Here is a 20718-nt window from a genome sequence, read left to right as displayed (position 1 = left end):
TATCTGTTCAAATTTTTGCCCATTTTTCATTGGATTAATTTTTATTGAGTTGTAAGAGTTCTTTATATATTCTGGATACAAGTCTGGTATTAGATACATAATGTAAATATTTTCTCCCAGTATACCATTTTTTAATGTTGTCATTTGAATAACAATTTTTTTGAATTTTGATAAAATCCCATGTATCATTTTTTCTTCCCTGTAGTGCTTTGGGAATAATAGATTCTAAGAAATATTCGCCCCATCAAAAATTAGAAATATTTTCCTGTGTAATGTTTTCACTTAATTTTTGTGTATCATGAGGTAAGGGTCTAAGTTCATGTTTTGTCTTGTTTCATTTTGTGTTTTGGCATTATCCCAGCAGTATTTTTTGTTCCAGCTAGGACCAACTGTCTCAGCACCATTTGTTGAAAAGACTATCCTTTCCCTATTAAATTGCCTTGGTATCTTTGTCAAAAATCAATTGACCACATATGTAAGGAGTTTTTCTGGGCTTTCTATTGTGTTTCATTGCTCTGTGTGTCTGTCTTATGCCAGTACTACGTTATTGAGATTACTGGAATTTTATGGTAAGTTTTGAAACTGGATACTGTAAGCCCTCTAACATTATTCTTTTTTCAAAAATTGTTCTGATTTTTCTAGCTCCTTTGCATTTCCATGTAAGTTTTATAATTAGCTTGTCAAATTCTACAAAAAAAATCCTGCTGGAGTTTTGATAAGGATTGTATTAAATCTAAGCATCAATTTGTGAAGAAGTGGCATCTTAATAATATTAAGTCTTTCAATTCATGAACATAAACTATCTCATCTTTTATTCAGATGTTCCTTAATTTCTCTCAGCAAAGTTTTGTAATTTTCAATGTATAGGTCTTGCACCACTTTTCCTAAATTTATTCCTAAATATTTTTCTTTTTGATAGAATCATTTTCTTAATTTCTTAGTATCATTTTCATGTTTTTTATTACCACTATGTAGAAATACAATTGACTTTTGTGTGACAATCTTGTACCCAGAAACCATGCTAAACTTGCTTACTAGTTTTGTAGACTCCTTAGGGATTTCTACATATGGGATAATGTCATTTGAAAGCAAAGATATTTTTGATTCTTTCTAATCTGTGCACCTTTTATTTCTTTTTCTTGTCTCATTGCACCAGCTAGAATTTCTTGTACAATGTTCAACAGAAGTATAAGAGTGGACCTTTCAATCTCAAAGGATAAGCATTCTGTCTTTCACTATTAAGGATGATGTTAGCTATAGGTTTTGCACAGATATTTTTAATAGATGCCCTTGATCAGTTGGAGGAAATCCCCATCTAGGTTACTGAGAGTTCTTTCTTTTCTCTCTCTCTCTTTTTCTATGGACACTGAATGTTGTTAAATGTTTTTCTGTTTTTCTTATGATCATTGTGTGGTGGCTATCTTTTATTCTATTAATATGGTGTATTACATTAACTAATTTTCAGATGTTAAATCAACCTTGACTTCCTGGGATAAATATCACTTGGTTATGGTGTATAAGCCTTTCTATATGTTGCTGAATTTGGTTTGCTAACGTTTTGTTAATAATTTTTACATCTATACTCATAGAGCATACTGATTTTTAGTAATATTTTCAAATGATATTTTTCCTGGCTTTGGTATCAGGGTAATATCCTTCAATGAATACCTCAGGAAGCATTCCTTCTTTATTTTCTGAAAGACTTTGTATAAGACTGATGTTATTTCTTCTTTAAATATTTTATAGAATCCACTTAGGAAGCTATCAAAGCCTAGGTTTTTCTTTATGGGAAGATAGTTTATTACTAATTCAATATCATTATTTCTCATAAGACTATTCAGTTATTCTATTTCCTCTTGGGTCAGTTTTGATTATATTTTTCTTTCTAGGAATTCTTACATTTTATCTAATTTTATTTTTTATATAAAGTTGTCCATAATATTATTCCTTTATACTTGTGTCAATTTCTATAGGGTCACTTATTATGCCCCTCCCCAACTTTTCATTCTGAGGTTGGTCATTTGTGTCTCCTCTATTTTTTCTTAGACTTCTCAATTTAGTCAGTCTTTTAAAATAACTAATTTTCGGTTTCATTGATTTTCTCTATTATTCTGTTTTACATTTCATTGGTTTGTGTTCTGATGTTTAATTTTTCCTTCCTTCTGCTTGCTTTGGATTTAATTTGCACTTCTTTTTTCTAGTTTCCTAAGATGGAAGCTATTGATTTGAAACCTTTCTTCTTTTCTAATATGGTATTCAAAGTTATGTTTCCTTCTAAGCACCGCTTTATCTGCATCTCATAAGCTTTGATATATCTTTTTGTTTAATACAGTTCAAATTATTTTCCAGTTTCTCCTATGAGTTCTCCTTTGACCTATGACTTGTTTAGAAGTAAGCTGTTTAATTTCCATGTGGGGATTCTCAGACTACAACAGAATTAAAATAGAACACAACAGGGAGAATTTCTCCCTGTTGTGTTCTATTTTAATTCTGTTGTAGTCTGAGAATATACAAAATTATTTTAACCCTTTTAAAATACCGAGACTTATGGCCTAGCATATGGCCTATCCTGGAGAATGTTCCATGTGGGCTTGAAAAGAATGTGTTGTCTGGTTGAGTGTTCTGTAAATGTAAGTTATGTCAAGTTGGCTGATAGGGTTGTTCAAGTCTTCTATATCCTTACTGATTTTCTGTCTAGTTGTTCTATCAATTATTGAGAGTGAGGCATTGAAATCTTCAACTCTGATTGTTGCATTGTCTATTTCTTTTTTCAGTATTGTCAGTTTTTGCTTCATGTATTTTGAGGCTCTGTTTTTAGATGTGCACACATTAATTTTTTAAACTTCTTCCTCATGTAGTAACTGTTTTTCATCATGAAATGTTACTTTTTCTCTAGTAATAGTTCTTGTCTGAAAGTCTATTTTGTCTCATATGAATCCAGGCACTCTATTTTATGACGACTATTGACATGGGATATCTTTTTCAAACTCTGTATCTTTACATCTAAACTGTATTCCTTATATACCACATATAGGTGGATCTTGCATTTTCCTCTCAGTTAGACAATCTTTGTCTTTTAATTGGAGTGTATATTAATTTCCCAGGGCTGCCATAACAAACTACCACAAACTGAGTGGCTCAATACAACATAAATTTATACTCTCTTAGTCCTCAAGGCTGAAAGTCCAAATCAATGTGCCAGCAGGGTTGGTTTCTGTTAGAGGCTCTGAGGGAGAATCTGTTCCCTCTTGTGGCTTCTGGTGGGTGCTGGCAGTTCTGGTGTCCCTCAGCTTATAGACACATCACTCCAATCTCTGCCTCTGTCTTCACATGGCATTCTCCCCAGTGTGTCTGTCAGTGTCTCCAGTTTTTCTCCTTCTTATAGGGACACCACTCACTGGATTAGGACACAGGTTAATCTATTATGACCTTCTCTTACCTTGACTACTTCTGCAAAGACCCTACTTCCAAATAAGATCACATTCTGAAGTCTACGCAGACATGAATTTGGGGGAAAAATTTCCAAGCTTTTGCAATGTGTTTAATCCATTAATATTTAATGTAATTATTGATTTGGTTGAAATTTTTTTTATTTATCTATCTATCTATCTATTTATTTATTTATGGCTGCATTGGGTCTTTGTTGCTGTGTGCAGGCTTTCTCTACTTGCGGAGAGCAGGGGCTACTCTTTGTGCGGTGCACAGGCTTCTCATTGCAGTGGCTTCTCTTGTTGTGGAGCATGGGCTCCAGGTGCACGTGCTTCAGTAATTGTGTCATGCGGGCTCAGTGGTTGTGGCTTGTGGGCTCTAGAGCGCAGGCTCAGTAGTCGTGGTGCACAGGCTTAGTTGCTCCACGGCATGTGGGATCTTCCCGGACCAGGGCTTGAACCCGTGTCCCCTGCATTGGCAGGCAGATTCTTAACCACTGCGCCACCAGGGAAGTCCTGATTTAGTTGAATTGATATCTGCCATTTTGCTATTTGTTTTTCTCAATGTCTCATTTCCTTTTTGCTCTTGTGTTAATTATTTACTGCTTTAAAAATATTTTTAATGAACAATTTTAATTCCTCTATTGATTTGTGTATTGTTTTATTACAGTGGTTACTGTAGGGAATACAATATGATTTTAGATCTTCACACTCTATTACAAGTTAATAGGTCAATTCTCTCCCCCCTCTTTTTTGCAATTATTGTCATATACATTACATCTTTATATGTTATAAGCCAGACAGTACAGTTTTATAATTATTGTTTTATAGACTTGTGTTTTTTTAAAGAAATTAAGAGAAGAAATGATATGACTGTATATTTATATGTTTTCATATTTACTTACATATTTGAAGATGCTCTTTATTCCTTCTTGTGGATTTGAGTTACTTTCTGGTGTCGTTTTCTTTCAGCCTGAAAGACTTCCTTTATTGTTTCATCTAAGGCAAATGTGCTAGCAACAAATTCTCCTAATCTTTGTGGAGAAATGTGTGTATTTTTCCTTCATGTTTGGAAAAATAGTTTTGTCGTATGAAGAATTCTTGCTCCATAGTTTTTACTTCAGCATTTTATACATATCATTCCTCTTTCTTCTGGCCTTCATTATTTCTGATGAGATGTTAGCCATTGTTTTGTCATTACCCTGTACAAATGAGTCGTTTTTCTGTTGCTGTTTTCAAGATTTTCTCTTTCTCTTTGGCTTTCAGGAGTCTGTGATGTGTCTAGGTGTGGGTCTCTTTGTCTTAACCTTACTACAACTTTGTTGATCTAGGATCTGTAAATTAATGTTTTTCCTCAAATTGAGGAATTTTCAGCCATCATTTCTTCACTTTTTCTGACCCATTGTCTCTTCTTCCTTCTGGGACTGCTATTACAAATAGAAATGCTTAGTTGTGTTCCATAGGTCTCTGAGACTCTGTTCATTTTTCTCCTATCTGTTTTACCTACTAGTCTTCAGACTGGAGAGTTTTCACTGATTTATTTTCCAGGTCACTGATTCTTCCACTATCTCAAATCCATATGTAGAGTCAAACTGTAGAGTTCACCTAGTGAATTTTTCATTTCTGTTACCATATTTCCAAATCTAGAATTTCTGTTTAATTCTCTTTTTAGTTTATATTTCTTATTTCAGTTATTTATTTGTTGAGTCCCTGTCATCATATTTTTCTTTAGTTTATGGAACATAGTTTTCTTTCATTCTTTGAAAATATTTAAGATAGTTGCTTTGATGTCTTTATCTGCTAAATCCAATATCTGGACCCCATTAGAGTCAGTTTCTATTGATTAATTGATTGTTGTTGTTTTCTCCTGAGCATGGGTCATGCATTCCTCTTTCTTTGTATGTCTCATACTGTTTTGCTGAAAACTGAACATTTTGTATTATGTTTTGTAGCAATATGTTATCCTCAGGCTTCCCCACATGCCTCAGGAATCTTCTTGTCATCTTTGTTGTCTCAATAAATTGCCTGAACTTAATCTGAGGACTCTATCTCCCCGTGGATTGCAGTCACTGATGTTTCTGCTCGGACTTGTTTTTTGTTTGTTTTTTTAATTCTTATTTTTGTCTTTAGCATGGCTATTAGGGTCACACCTATGGTCAGCCAATGATTTGAGCAGGGTTTGTGATCAAACACTCTGAGCCCTTTTGAGTTCCACCCTCTGCTGATGGATCTGTGTATGAGCCGGATCGCACATTCAAGTTCAGAAAGTTTTCATATACAACCAGTTTTAAATTTCTACTGGGCCTTCTTGGATCGTCCCTGCACATGTCTGGCAAACTTGGAGACATTATCTAGCCTTTCTATGGCTCTCTTATTTTTGGAATCTCTCCATGAAATGTTAAGTTAGTCTGCCCCTCACCCCAGCTGGGGCTGCAACCTCTAAGTAGGAAAGCCACGGGCTTCCCCATTCATTTCCAACTAAATGTGTTACTTTTACTGACCACACCTTTAACCATGGATTTCACACTCCACTCCAAATCAAGTCAGCATACTCTGGTCACAAGGGGCCTCTGGTTTTCATTGTTAAGCTCTCCCTGGTAAAACCACCACTCCGACTGACCAAGGCAGCCTTAACATTCCCCTCAGCTTGATTAAACTTTAAAAAAGTTTATTCCTGAATATAAGCCTCTGCTCCCCCTTTCCTCAGAGCACTGATTTTAGAAAACTTGCAACTGTAATTTCTTTCTACGTCCCTTTGAGATGCAAGTCTTCTCTTAGACTCTTTCCAGCTTTACAGAGTAGGAATATCTTTCTCGAGGATGTGAGAGCCATCCCTTTGAAATGTGATCATCAGGAAAGATAACACCCCCATCTCCTAGTCTCTCTGGGACGACAGGAACCTAACTTATATCAGTGCCAATTAGCAAACATAGATGGCCTAATCACATTGACCAACTTCCCTCTCTAACAACCTCTAGTACTGTTCCACTAGCTCACCCCAGTGTTTAAAAACTCTTCTGATTTTGTTTCAGTGGGGGTGAATTCAGTCTCTCTCCCTTACTGCAGACTTCAATAAAGTCTTCATTGCCTATTTAACTGTCTGGTGCCATTTTTCCTTCACATAGCAAAGCTGGAGGTTTAAGGGAACATCCCATGGGCAAGAATGCCTTAGAAGCTCACTGTTCTTAACTGAAGTTCTACCAGGTTTTCATGAATGAATGTTACTCAATTTGTTATTTGCCTTTGGTTTATTTCCAGAGGTCTGAAGTGGTTGTTTTTGACAGTTTGTCCAGTGTTATGTATGTTTGCTGGGGAGAGGATTTGCTGACCATTTCATTCTGCTACAGTCACCCTCCAACATTTTAACAAGTCTGAATTTCAGTATAATTGCCAGGAAGAGTTAAGTAGTTATTTACACCTTTGGAGATCACTCTCTGCAGTCTTTTTTTGAACACAGATCATTTACTGAAAAGAAAAATCACACTTGGTAAAATGCTCCCGTAGCATTACTGCTACTTCATTGTGAATATCTGACCAAACAAAGGAGAGTTTTTCTATGTTTATGCTATGTGTTCTTTTAGTTTAGCTCTTTTTGCTTGATGAAGCATTTCTTCCAGGTTAGCTTAATAGCTCATTTGCTTGCTTTCTTTCCTTTTCTCTCTCTCTCCTTAATTTTTTTGCTCCTCTGAAGAGGTTTGTGGGATGCTTTTTAAAAAGCTAGAGCAACTCTATCCACTGATTATCTCTTATTGATACGAGTATTTACACTTTCAAAAAGAAACAGTTAAGCAAATTAGCAATGCATGAGAATACACCCTCAAACCATGCACAAAAATAAACTCAGACTGGCTTAAAAACTTAAATATAAGACAAGACACCATAAAACTCCTAGAGAACATAGACAAAACATAAATCATATCAATGTTTTCTTAGGTCAGTCTCCCAAGGCAATAGAAATAAAAACAAAAATAAACAAATGGGACCCAATCAAACTTACAAGCTTTTTCACAGCAAAGGAAACCATAAACAAAACGAAAAGACAACCTATGGAATGGGAGAAAATATTTGCAAACGATGTGACTGACAAGGGCTTAATTTCCAAAATATACAAATAGCCGATACAACTCAACAACAACAAAAAACCCAATCAAAAAGTGGGCAGAAGATCTAAGTAAACATTTCCCCAAAGAAGACATACAGATGGCCAATATGCACATGAAAAGATGCTCAACATGGCTAATTATTAGAGAAATGCAAATCTAAACTACAATGTCGTACCACCTCACACTGGTCAGAATGGCCATCATTAAAAAGTCTACAAGTAACAAATGCTGGAGAGGATGTGGAGAAAAGGGAACCCTCCTACACTATTGGTGAGAATGTAAGGTGGTGTAGCCACTGTGGAAAACAGTCTGGAGGTTCCTCAGAAAACTGAAAACAGAATTACCATATGATCCAGCAATCCCTCTCCTGGGCATGTATCTGGACAAAACTATAATCAAAAAGATACATGCGCCCCTATGTTCATATCAGCACTATTCACAATAGCCAAGACATGGAAACAACCTGAATATCCAGAGACAGATGAATTGATAAAGAAGATGTGGTACAAATGTACACTGGAATACTACTCAGCCATAAAAAAGAACAAAATCATGCCATTTGCAGCGACATGGATGCAACTAGAGATTATCATACTAAGTGAAGTAAGGCAGAAAGAGAAACAAATACCATATGATATCACTTATATGTGGAATCTAAACTATGACACAAATGAACCTATCTATGAAGCAGAAACAGACTCACAGACATAGAGAACAGACTTACGGTTGCCAAGGTGGGGGGGCGGGGTGGGAACAGCTCTTAGCTGTTCTAGGAGCTTTATATGTTTAACATATTTAAACAATATATTTAATTAAAATTATAATATAAAATCCAATAGCTATTATTACTGTCATCCTCACATTTGGGATTAGTAGATGCAAACTATTATATACAGAATGGATGAACAACAGGTTCTATTGTATAGCACAGGGAACTATATTCAATGTCCTGGGATAAACCGTAATGGAAAAGAATATAAAAAAGAATGTGTATTTATGTATAACTGAGTTATTTTGCTCTACAGCAGAAATTAACACATTTTAAATCAACTATACTTTAATAAAAAAATTAGCAATTTATGACTTTATTTTTACTTTTCACCCAATAGTTGTGGTGCACTGATTTACCAAATGCTAGTCTTTTATCCTCCTAGTTTTCCAAGCAGAGAAGTGATACATCTATAATTATACTTCAAATGATCTTTTGTCTCTGTATGAAGAGCCCATTGTCTGCTTACATGCTTCTCAGTTGACGCTTATGAAGACAGATTACACATGAGAAAATGGGGCAAGACAAGTTGGGGAGACAATTATACAACAGAGACAATGCTGGAGAAATTGACTCCAAAATTCCTTCACAAATTTGGAGTGTTTGCCATTTAAGCTCAGTGATGTATTTATATTCCAGCGTTTAACCTTCCTGGGTAAATTTTACTGTCTGAATTAATAATACAAATTTGTCTGCTCCAAAGATTTTCTGGCCATCTTTTCCAAAGTTATTTTTGATAACTTTAGTAATAGGTTTCTCAACACCCACATTCTCCCATAGTGTGTGTGTTCAGATAATAATACTTGTGAATGCAAAAGACATATATTTGGTATTAGAGGGTTAGAGTTTGACTTACTTAGGGCTAAAGTCAGTTTATTATTTACCCCTGTTTTGTATAATAATAAAATTAAAACACAAAGAGTTTAAGAAATATGTTCACATAATAAAAATAAAACTACTATTACTACTACTAACAGTAGTAGTGGATAATATTGATTTATCTCTTGCTGTGTGCCAAGCACTGTTCTAAGGGTTTTAGTTGTGATGAGTTACTTAGTCTTTACAACACCACCATGAGGTAGATACTGTCATTACCACGATATTATAAGCTGAAGAATGGCAGGCAAGGGAAGTTGCAAGAGTCTCAAGGTTACGTGGTAAAAAATAATAATACTTAACTTGTGGTAGTATACCATGCTTAGTCTGTATCCAGTGCTGTTCTAAGAGCTTTATATGTTTAATATCTTTAAACAATATATTTAATAAAAATTATCATATGAAATCCAATAGCTATTATTACTGTCATCCCCACATTGAAGGTGGGTAAACTAGAGCACATAGGTATTAAATTACTTGTTCCTATTCGTGTAGCTGGTAAATGATTAGTCTGGGACTGGAAGCCCACATCCTGTCTCTCTGGTGAGGGTTAGAGCTGGTATTTGAACCCTGGCAACCTAGCACCAGAGCTCGTGCTTTACCACTTCTTTCTGCTGCCTTGCAGACAAATTGCACATGGGTTTTTTCGTAGAATTACTGAAGTCTGAGATGAGAAGAAACTTCAAAAGTGACCATCTATTGAGAAACCTATTTTACATCTGTTACAAAATCCTCTCCAAAATTTTCTCAAGTTTTTGTCCAGACTTTCTTTGAAAACTTTCACTAATAGAGAATATACTAACCCCAGGGGCAACGTGTTCTATTTTGAATTAGTATTATTAGAAAGTACTTTCCTCTACTGGGATGAAATTTGGATTCTTACAGGTGCAACTCAAATCCTCTGAACCTGAATTGGCCCCCTCTGAAGTCGTAAGAAATAAGTTTAATTCCTTCTCCACAATGATAACCCTTTAAATGTATGAAATCAAGTTTTAAAGCAGTCTTCTCTAGTTTTTAGTTCCTTGAACTATGCCATGTCTGGCTCTGAGTCCTCTCACCACCCTAGTCTCTCTTTTTTGGACCAAAAATGTTTTCAGTGTTCCTCCTAAAACATGAAGGACAACACATAATATGTCAGATACACCCTGAATATTGTAGAACAGAGCAGGGCTAAAACTGTCCATTTCCTTAATGGAAATACTACCATGGAAAGGTAAGAAGGTGGATGCTGAAATCACTGGCCAAAGAGAAATAATAAGTGTTCGTACTTTGTCGAGCTGGTATGAGGATTAAGTGTGATCGCAGAGCTAAACACTTAGAAAACTGCCTGGCACATAGTATGAGCTCAGAAACGGCAGGCAAGATTATTTAGAAATTCAGGCGCTTACTGAAGGTCTACTATATAGAGACATTGACTTTGCAAAGAGGGAAAAGTTATAGACTGCATTCCCTAGGCATTTTCACGTAAAATTCTAGACTTTAAACGTCTCGGGAAGAGACCTATGATTGCATCTGATTTTGGAAAATCGTAAATCATGTCACACTGCGGACTCATAATTAGATAACAGGAAGGGAAAATCCTTGAGCCTTTTTAATGGCTGCTGCTGTGAAGTGCTACCTCTTCCATTCCTATTCTAGGTCATCCAGTTACATCCTGTCAAGATCTTTGTGGATCCTGATGATGTCTTCTGGGGTATTGGTTTCTCATCCAGCCCCCAATGTCATATGTGCATATGAGAAGCCTTCCATCAATGTCGGCAACCAACTCAGTGATGAAATGTGAAGTAGAACAGAGTCAAAGGCAGAGCCTGCAGCGACCCTTGGAGAGCTCCCTTTACAGATCCCTGAGTCATTTACACAGTCAGGAATCCACCTAACTGTGCTCACACTCAGAACATTTCTTAATCTTGCTAATAAGAACACTATGGGAGGCTTTTTTCATGAGCCTTGTTTAAATCCAGTGTCTATTATTATGTATGTATCATTATCTGCTTAGTAATCCTAACTCTATTTTAAAAACAAGGAGGGGGGGAGAGAGAAAATAATCTTAGCTGAGTGCCGTTGTTCTCAGGTAACCCGTGCTGATTCTCAGGTAACACTGTCTTCTTCAATAAGGGCTCTCAGAAATCTTTCAAATAATCAGTTATATAATCTAACTAGGGATTAACAGTAAATGTGCCTTTATAGTTAAAAATATACTTCTGCTTCATTTTGAAAGTTAAGACTTCATTTTTTTTGTCACCAACCTTGTCTTCACCGTTAACTGCCAGGACAGATAATGATGGCTTAGAAATCTCATTTACAGATTCTCTCAGAGTTTTAAGATCTAATTTTTCAGGGCCTCAATACTCGAAGCATTTAAAGATATCCCTTACAATCACCTCATTGAGTTTGGTTTCAATTACTGTTCCCTGATGTTTTTCTATCCCTCTCCATTCTGGAAATCCCTCTTGACAGAGAAGTTGGCAACAAAATCTGTTATTACACCACTAACCTCAAATTGATAATTTCCTTTGGGATTTTGCTGTAAAAACGTGACTTTGAGACTTCTTTCGGATCCTTTGCGTTTTTGTAACCTCTCTTCTTTCTGACTTTAGTCTTCAAGACCATTTTCCTAGGTCTATGACATTTGTGTTTCTTCCAAGTACAGATCCTTTGATTATTCGTTCAGCAATTCCTTCCACAAATATTTGTTGAGTGACTGTTATTTGCCATGTACTGTTATAGGCACTGGGGAAATCCAATGGTGAATGAAACAATCACATCCTTTAATTTACATCCTAGTGTCCAATGTATATCTTTGATGATTGGATTTATCTCCCTACGTTTTTTTCACCTGAGGATAACTTTCTTTTACATGCTAAGCTCTTAATTGTTGAACCTCATCTAGGCCTTTTGAGATGTACTTTTAAGCTAGAGTCTTGGGAATCTTGGAACAATTTTCAATTTCCCTCCTTGAAATTTCTTGAAATCAGTCCTCTGAATTTCCAGGTTAATGTCTAACTTTTGTCCTAGCATTTCCCTCCCATAACGTGTCCATGATTCTGTAAAACTAAATACAGCAATATAGGACCAAGAGGCTCTGTCATAATTCACACAGATGTTGGCACATGTGGAAGTTGGGTTTTAAGTCCCAGATTTTTTTAAACTTCTTTTTCCTTATTCCATTTTAATCATGCATGAATTTTTCATGGATATCTTGTATCACCAAGATATTCTGACAACTCTCAAGAAGTTTATTAGGATATAGTCAAATATGAGAACAAAAAGAGACAAGATTTTTCTGCATGTGTTCGTATTTTTCATCAGTAATTTAAAATTTTGTCTGCATTCTAGGAATAGCCCTGCTCTGGTCTATGCCATCCTTGTTATATGGACCTGGAGTATGCTGCAGTTCCCACTTGACCTGGCAGGTAAGTGTCCGATGTTTGCTCAAAGAAACAGAAAAGTACAGCTCTTGATTATGAACTGCAGTGAAGCTAAGGAAGCATTTGAGAGGATTATCTTTTTTTTTTTTTTTATCACTTCGATATCTCAGTGTTAGTTCCAGTTCAGTTTAGAAGACAACTAGGTTGAAACTTAGGAAAGCCATGATCCACTCTGGTACGTGGTGAGCCTGACACAATTAAGTCGATAAGAGCACAGCTTTATGTTCATTTCATACAGTAGTTCCATCACTTGCAATGTGTAAAAGCTTCTGCAAATTAGTTAACACATCAGCGCCTCAGTTTTTCATCCATGCAATGGGGATGATAATTATTGCAGTGAGGATTGAGGGTCCTTGTGATGACAAAAATAAGACATAGTTTGTAGCGACTGTGCTTCAGCACACTTACTGGCATGCAAATGTTATCTCCTGATTTTTTAAGGGGCCATTTTCATTCCTTTGTCAGACCCTTGTATTAGAACTTCAAAGGGAATAAGAGCAGGTTCAGGGCCACATGGGAAATTAGATTTTTCCTCAGTATTGGCTCTTAGAGTCCCATTGGGCTTATTTTAATAAAGACATAAACCCCCAAGACTTTGCAAGAAGTAAACGGTTTTCTGGCCATTTCATACTGATGATCTAGAGCTGCATTATCCAGTACAGTACCCACTAGCCACATGTGGCTGTTTAGATTAACATTAATTAAAATTAAATAAAATTTAAAGTTCAGTTCCTCAGTCACACTAGCCTGCTCCGTGGCTGCATATGGCTATGATGTCAGACAGCACAGATATAGAACGTTTTTCCTAACACAGATGGTTCTATTGGAATGCATTGACCTGGAGTTACCCCATAACTTCTAGGAGCCCTGGAATTTTTTTTTTTTTTTTTTTTTTTTTTTTGCGGTACGCGGGCCTCTCACTGTTGTGGCCTCTCCCGTTGCGGAGCACAGGCTCCGGACGCGCAGGCTCAGCGGCCATGGCTCACGGGGACCAGCCGCTCCGCGGCATGTGGGATCTTCCCGGACCGGGGCACGAACCCGCGTACCCTGCATCGGCAGGCGGACTCTCAACCACTGCGCCACCAGGGAAGCCCGCCCTGGAATTTTGATTTGGAAATTCTCCTGGATGCCACTTTACTCTGAAGAAATTCTAGGATTGAATAGTTACGTTTTCCTGAAGTCTGACTCCTTTCTTACGGTACCCTACCTGATGGCCTCAGGGTTAGAATTAATCTTTGTACAGAGATATTTAATTTTTTTCTGCATCTTTTTTTGGTCCACTTTGATAGGCACAGAGGTTTTAGGGGCCATTTTAGACCTTAGCATCCACTTTGCAAAACAAAATTGCCAACAGAAGGAAAGAGTGGCTGTGGCTTTTTGGAAATGCCCCACACCTAATTACTAGTTAATAACTGCAAACAAATGTATGCCAATAACACACACACACACACACACACACAGAGATTTTGTTGTAATGTGCCCCAGAAGGTACTCTATACCATTAATCAGCTGGTGTCCTCTGCGAGAATATTAGGCACCTTCAGTTTAGATGTCGAATAATACTTTTAGGAGGTCCTCTGGGAGCCATTTCCCGACCCTAACTTCTTAGGAACGGTGACTATTGATCTTACGTTGGTTTTTCTTTTGTCATTCCCTCTGCTGGGCCTCACCCTCCCATATCTTGTGGTTTACCGCCTTGCTTAGAAAATTTTTATTTAAGAAAGAAATTCTGTAAACTTTCAGGGGTGATAATGTTATGCAGCTGTTTGAAAAACAAAGACCAAATGTTACTTCTGACTAAATCACTATTGTGTTTCCAACAAACGGTACGTTATGTGCACCCATATCAAAGCAGCTTCATAATATTTGCAGGCTCCAGTAGACGAAGGCATTCTTTGTTTGAAAACTCCAAATGGAAGTCTTCATTATTATAAAAGGATTATTTTCTGCCCTTGACCCTGAATTAAATTTACATTTTAGAAATTAAAACAAAAAAGGTTCATTTGTTGATTGGACCTCCTTTTGTTCGACTGGAAAATCAGTAATTATATCCAGTCTTTCTTGTAAACTGTGCAACAAAACCATAAGGAATTAGACAAAATAAAATAACCATGGCATTTATTTGGGCTTTTTTTCCCCACCCCTGTTAGAGAGATATGTTTAACGTGACTTCAGTTTGAATTTGAAGATAAGTGCTTGAATTTTCACAACACAATTTACATAGAGGGCCAAGTGAGTCAACCAGTAAATAGGCAGGTACCAGAGAGGGGATGCAGACAGCTCTGGGCCACCGACACTCTGTTTCATCTCCCAAATTTAGCAGCCAGGTAAGTCATGAATTATCCTCAGGGAAAGACGGTGAGAAAGGAGAGGTGCCAGGGGTGTTAGTCTAATGGAACCAAAAACAGTCAGGGAATAGGGGCCCCTCTCCTCAAAGCTGTCATTGTTCTCCAGTTTTCAAAGGAGGAAACTGAGGTCCAGGCAGCCTAAGTAACTTGGCGTGCATCTTGCTGTTAGAAAATGAGGAAACCAGGAGAGGAAGCCAGGCTCCCTGACTTGAGGCTGAGAGCACCCTGCCGTGCTGCCTTCCTACTCTGCAGACTTCAAAGACAGACAGGGCGGCTTCTTCTGCTCTTTATCCTTTCTAGCCTAGTTAATTGTGCTTTCCCCAGTGTGAGTGAGGACTTGAAGACGAGCTGATTTTTTTTTTACGTGGATAGAAACCAGAGGCTGGCTTTTTTTCATGTGTGTCATTGGACTTATAACAGATGATCCATTTTGAATATAAAATGCCCAAGGATGTAAAATGGCAGGGTGGTTACACTTGTTTCCCTCCAGAATGAAATTACAGAATCACTCCCCATTGTGCATGAGCGTAACCCCCATGGCTGATGACTTGTCCCCACTTCACTCTGCCTTACTTTTCTGCATGTCAGAGAGCTACGGTAACTGGTCTCTCTTGCGTTTTCAGTACAGCATGTTGTGTGCCCTGTGTCTATGGCAACAAGGGGGTTCCCCAGTCGGTTCTTTTGCCAATACAGTGCCGACCTGTGGAACATTGGAATCAGCGTCTTCATACAAGACGGTCCCTTCCTTGTTGTGCGACTCATCCTGATGACCTATTTCAAAGTGATCAACCAGATGCTGGTGTTCTTTGCTGCCAAGAATTTCCTGGTGGTGGTGTTACAGCTCTACCGCCTGGTGGTGTTGGCCTTGGTTGTCCATGCTTCCTTGCGGAGTCAGCAAGAACGCCTGAAAGGAGAGCACAGACGCCCAGGTGTACCAGCTGAGAGTGGGGTCTCACCTGGGGCCTGGGCAGGTGGTTCGAAGGAGGGCTTGGCTATTCCTTTACAGGCCTTGCCGGTCACCTCTGACGACTCTCCCCTGACCCCGTAGTTAGTCACCGAGAGCAGCATGCCGCCAGAAGGCTTGACTTTCCGGTTCCTATAGACAGAATCTTCTCTCTCTCTCTTTCTCTTTTTTTTTAACCTTGGCATATAATAATTTTCAAAAGAACAACATAAAAAGTGATCTTAAACCAAAGCCGAGGAACTTCTTTTTCAACGGAATGAAAAGAACTTTGATTAGTGGCTGTCGCTACCACGTCTGTGTGATGGCATCAGATGCTACAGTTGTTCAACCGCTAAGTGATTTGTTTGTCTTGAACTGTTTGAAAAGCTGCGGACAGGGTTACAGTGACACATGCCCTCAAGACATTTAATGCAGACAAACTGTCCTGGCTGTTACCTGAGAATAGAGAAGCTTTGAACTTTGGCTCTATTGTCAGCCTATCTCATCTGATCTTTCCTGCAATGTCCCCCTGACATCAAAAAATGTACATTCAGTGAATGCAGAATAAATGAAGGGAAAAGTGCCTTTAAAATTACCTCACTGTGGGCTGGAAGCAGTGAAAATCTCTGCCCAGCTGCCATAGCATCAGGAGCCCTATTCATCGCTGCACAGACCTTCCCAGGAAAAATCATTTTTCTGGGCTGCTGTAGTCTTCTGTCATGGCGCATATGCTCTTACGGAAATGTTACTGCTTTGGCTTGGGTGCCGCAAAACTCACAGCAAGCCATCCTGGTTACGGATCTATTGGTTGGGAGGCAGGAAATACTTGTAATGCTAGCAAAGTCACAATTTCCATTCTAAACATGATTTGCAGTATTCGTTAGCATTTCCCTTAACTCCACTTTACCATTTTCTATATTGCCAAGTCGAATGGCGTGGGTTGATGCAAGAACGCACTGCAGCAGTGACTAAAGGTGTTTCAGGCCCTTTAAGTGTTACCATAGTCGCTGGTGTCTGCCGGCTGTCAAGGTAGCTCCTCTGCACTGCCACATCTGGAGCCGGCCTTTGGTCTCAGGGAAGATGCTGGTGATGGAGACTTGCATTAGCCCTACTCACGGCCAACGGCCCTGGATTAGCGAAGGGGATCAGAAAATGCCCCAGCATCGTGGAAATCAGGAAATGCGCTTTTCTTCCCTGCATTACGACCGCATTTCCCCAGTACTGAAATAGCCATACGTTCCCTTTATATGCCTCTGTACTTTCCAGATGGAGGCGATTCAGAACCTTTTAAAATGATTTTTTGCTTTTAAAGATACAGTGTGAAAATCTACCTGTTATAAAGTATAATTACTTTATAGCAGTAATTATGTAAAGCAAACAGCCCCAAAACTGTTCCTTTAGGGTTCAAAGCATAATTCCTCCTTGTTATTATGCTCAGGAATTGAAAGGGACATTAAAGATAAGGCAGGGTGTGACCTTAAATTGGGTGTGACCTACCGACAACCAATTGGGACAATTTCAACTATAAATCTATGGGAGAGGATATCTGTTCAAACCATTTAATAAAGAGTTGCATAGGCAAACTCTGTTCTTATACAGAAAAATTAATACTTTCCAATTAATAGCTTCTCCAGTGCCTGATAGTGTTTCTATTTCTTTCTTTTTCTTCCTTGTGTTTCTAATTTTAACAATATGATGATTGTAAACTTACACATGAAGCTAATGGAATACATTTATAATTTTTCATAATAACTTTATGAAAGTTAAGATCAGGAAATTATATTCATATAAAGAACTTGACGACTTTTAAGGGCATGCTATTTAGAACGCTTAGCAATTGAAAGCAAAATAATAACTGCTATTTATAAAGACGCCTCAGCAGAATCTGTTTTTATGTTGACTGTCTTATGTTGAATGTTTTCCTCCACAACATGTATGTGCTGCTTATTATTGCAGATTTGCTCCTGGGCATACTTTTCACGTTCCAATTTTTTTCTTCCAGCCAAACAAATATTGGGCCTCTAAAAATAGATAAAGTATAAAGCAGTATGGCTGTTACAAGGATAGTTTTTAAGTGCTTTCAAATCTGAGACTGGGCTTGGCTCTGTGAAAGAGTTTCTAGTATTTAAGCATTTTGTAATTATAAAGCGCCCTGGACAGCAGTTACTTCCCAGAGGCTGACATTCTGGGGCTGGCTTCTGTTGTACCTGTAATAACATAACGGACTTAGATCATCTATATAATGCGATGCAGGCCATACCTCTCTTCCAGCCTCCACAGACACAGAACACGCATATCCCCAACCACTGAAGAAAGTGGCTTATTTGTGGTTGCTGGTGCTATTGTTATTATTATTGTTACTGTTGTTATTTAATTGCTTGATTAAAGCTCAATCAAATGTGCTTCCTAAAAACCTATCATTCCATTTGTGAGAAAACACAGTGCGCATGTTTTAGCGATGCTGTGTAGAAACACACCTCATAACCAACTTGTGGGCTTTCTTCACTTACTAGAGGTGTCTCCGAGGACATGACTTGACACTGCAAGATTAGTGATCTGTCTTTCTCTTTGACTATTCTGTTAATTTTTATTTAAACTGGAACAGATAACATAAGAAAATGGAAATTTTTATTGGCCAATAACATTCTTTCTAATCTTCTAAAATGAAGATTGTTACACAAATTCATCAGTTGGCTCTGTTGTAGTTCCACTAACATGTAGTAGCACTTCAGGCCTTTTAAGACCAAAAAGATGTGGCCAGTTAACTATCAGCATTCACTATCATAATATTAATTGTTAACTTGTTATTTCATAGACTTTTCAAAGCCCTGGGAACGCATGCATTTCAGTGCACGTTTTAGGATTTCCATACAGGTTTCAGAGATCCACACTGACTCTTATTATCTCTGGCATTTGATCTCAATGACTCAGTCACCTCTCCTGTTAAAAGAGAAAGGATTGCATAGGGCCACTGTCCACCTTCACTCTACTCCAGTGTCAGGAATGTGACATACATGCTGACATACATCTAGAGCCTCAGAGATGTAAATGAAAAATCAAACCGTCTAGAATTATAAGAACAGAAGAGACTGTTACTTTTTTTCCCCTAATTTCAGACTTCGCTTTTTACTTAATGGACATTCTGATCCACTCTCAGAAACATCTGATTTGGGGTTAAACTAGGCAGCTGGACGATGTTTATGGCTTTGAGGCTTAAATAACTTTCTATATGATGGGAGTAACTCTAAACAACGTTTGAATAATCAGCTCCTACAGTCTTATATTTCATGGGTGTCCATCCTCTGAATCTTTCTTACAGAAGTATTTTATAAGAAAATTGTCTGTGAATTATTTATATTTATACTATTTTGGTATGAATGACATTTGTATTATATTATATACATTAAATAGTTTGTGTACAACTTTATCTTAATGTCTGTTTTTTGCCTGCATTTCCTGTCTTTGTTCTCTACTGTAATTCAGTTTATTTATTTTTTAAGCTCTGGTTTAAAAAGAAAACTGATCTACTTAGAATATGACTAAAGTGGCATTTCAAACTAGTGTGGAAAGACTGACCAATTTTATAAATGATGTTGGGATATTTGGCGAACCATCTGGAAAAAATGAAGTTAGATTTTTATCTCATGCAATACATAGAGATAAATTCCAGATGGATCGAAGATCTAAGTGTAAAAGTGAAAACTATAAAATATTAGAAGAAAATATGGAATGTCTCATTAGCATCTAGGGAGTGGGAAATATCTTCCAAAGCAAGATATAAACCCCAGAAGCTATGAAAGAAAAGAATAACAGATTTTCTTATGTAAAGATTTAAAATTTCTAAATGGCAAAAGGTATCAGGAATACATCACTATTATCTACTTGCTGGAGAAAGGTGTCAGTGCGCTCAGACAAGAGAAAGGAGAGGTAAAGAAATTAGGAAGGAGGAGCGAAATTTATCGCTTACTTCTAGAAGACTGAGTCTTGAATATGCAGGAAAAGCATAGGAAAACCTAAGAAACTGTTACAAATAATCTGAAATCACACAATAATCGATAGCTTTTCTATACACAAATCAACATCACATAGAATATGTATCTGAATAAGAGATTTCCATTATAATACGAACTAGCATCATAAACTACATAGGAATAAACTGAATAAGAAATGTGCAAGATTCGTGTGAAGAAAACTTTAAAACGACTTTGAGGACCATCAACGAATAATTTAACAAATAGGAAGACATATTCTATTGGGAAGTGGTAAGAAGCCTTGATATTTTAAAAAGTCAATTTAAAAATCAATTTCTCCTAAACTGATCTATAAATTTAATACCATCTCCATAATGAATCAATAAGATTTTGATTTTTAATGACTACACAAGCTGATTCTAAAGATATTATGATTAAATAAGCATGAAAGAATAGCCAGAAAATACTAAAAGGAAGAAAAAAGTTGGAGAGGGTGCTTTCAGCATATTTAAACACATTAAAGAGCTACAATAAGCAAGAGAATCTGATTCTGTCAAGAAGAAAAATGGAACAGAATAAGGTCAAGAAATAAACTGAAATACATAAGGATTTTGATACATGGTAAATCATGGGGCTGGGGTTGATAGACTATTATAAGTGGTTTCAGGTCTGAAAAATATCAAACTGGATCCCTACTTCAATCCTCGTATCCAAAACATTTCCAGATGGATCAAAGAATTAAACACTAAAAATAAAAAACACAGAGAACTTTGCTTTTACAATTGCAATGGTGAGAATGTTTTCAAAGCAAGACATAAAACTAGTAACCGTAGATGATTCATATATTTCAAC

The 20718-nt window shown here is 37.2% G+C and overlaps 1 protein-coding gene across 1 annotated transcript in view; it reads left to right on the top strand.

The window, feature by feature from the left end:
* TMEM26 (transmembrane protein 26) overlaps window positions 1-16544 on the top strand; it is a 44001-nt gene extending 27457 nt beyond the window's left edge. Inside the window, exons 5-6 of the mRNA XM_027091845.1 lie at window positions 12513-12589; window positions 15576-16544. Coding sequence (XP_026947646.1) covers window positions 12513-12589; window positions 15576-16000 — 502 coding nt within the window. The 3' untranslated portion in view covers window positions 16001-16544. The remainder of the gene's footprint in view (window positions 1-12512; window positions 12590-15575) is intronic.
* Window positions 16545-20718: the final 4174 nt, after the last annotated feature.

Source organism: Aethalodelphis obliquidens, unplaced genomic scaffold (genome assembly GCF_003676395.1).
Source record: "Aethalodelphis obliquidens isolate GAN/ISIS:26980383/991018 unplaced genomic scaffold, ASM367639v1 scaffold73, whole genome shotgun sequence".
Classification (NCBI taxonomy): Eukaryota; Metazoa; Chordata; class Mammalia; order Artiodactyla; family Delphinidae; genus Aethalodelphis; species Aethalodelphis obliquidens.
Note: the sequence above shows the minus strand (reverse complement) of the source record. Positions and strands in the feature narration are given on the sequence as shown.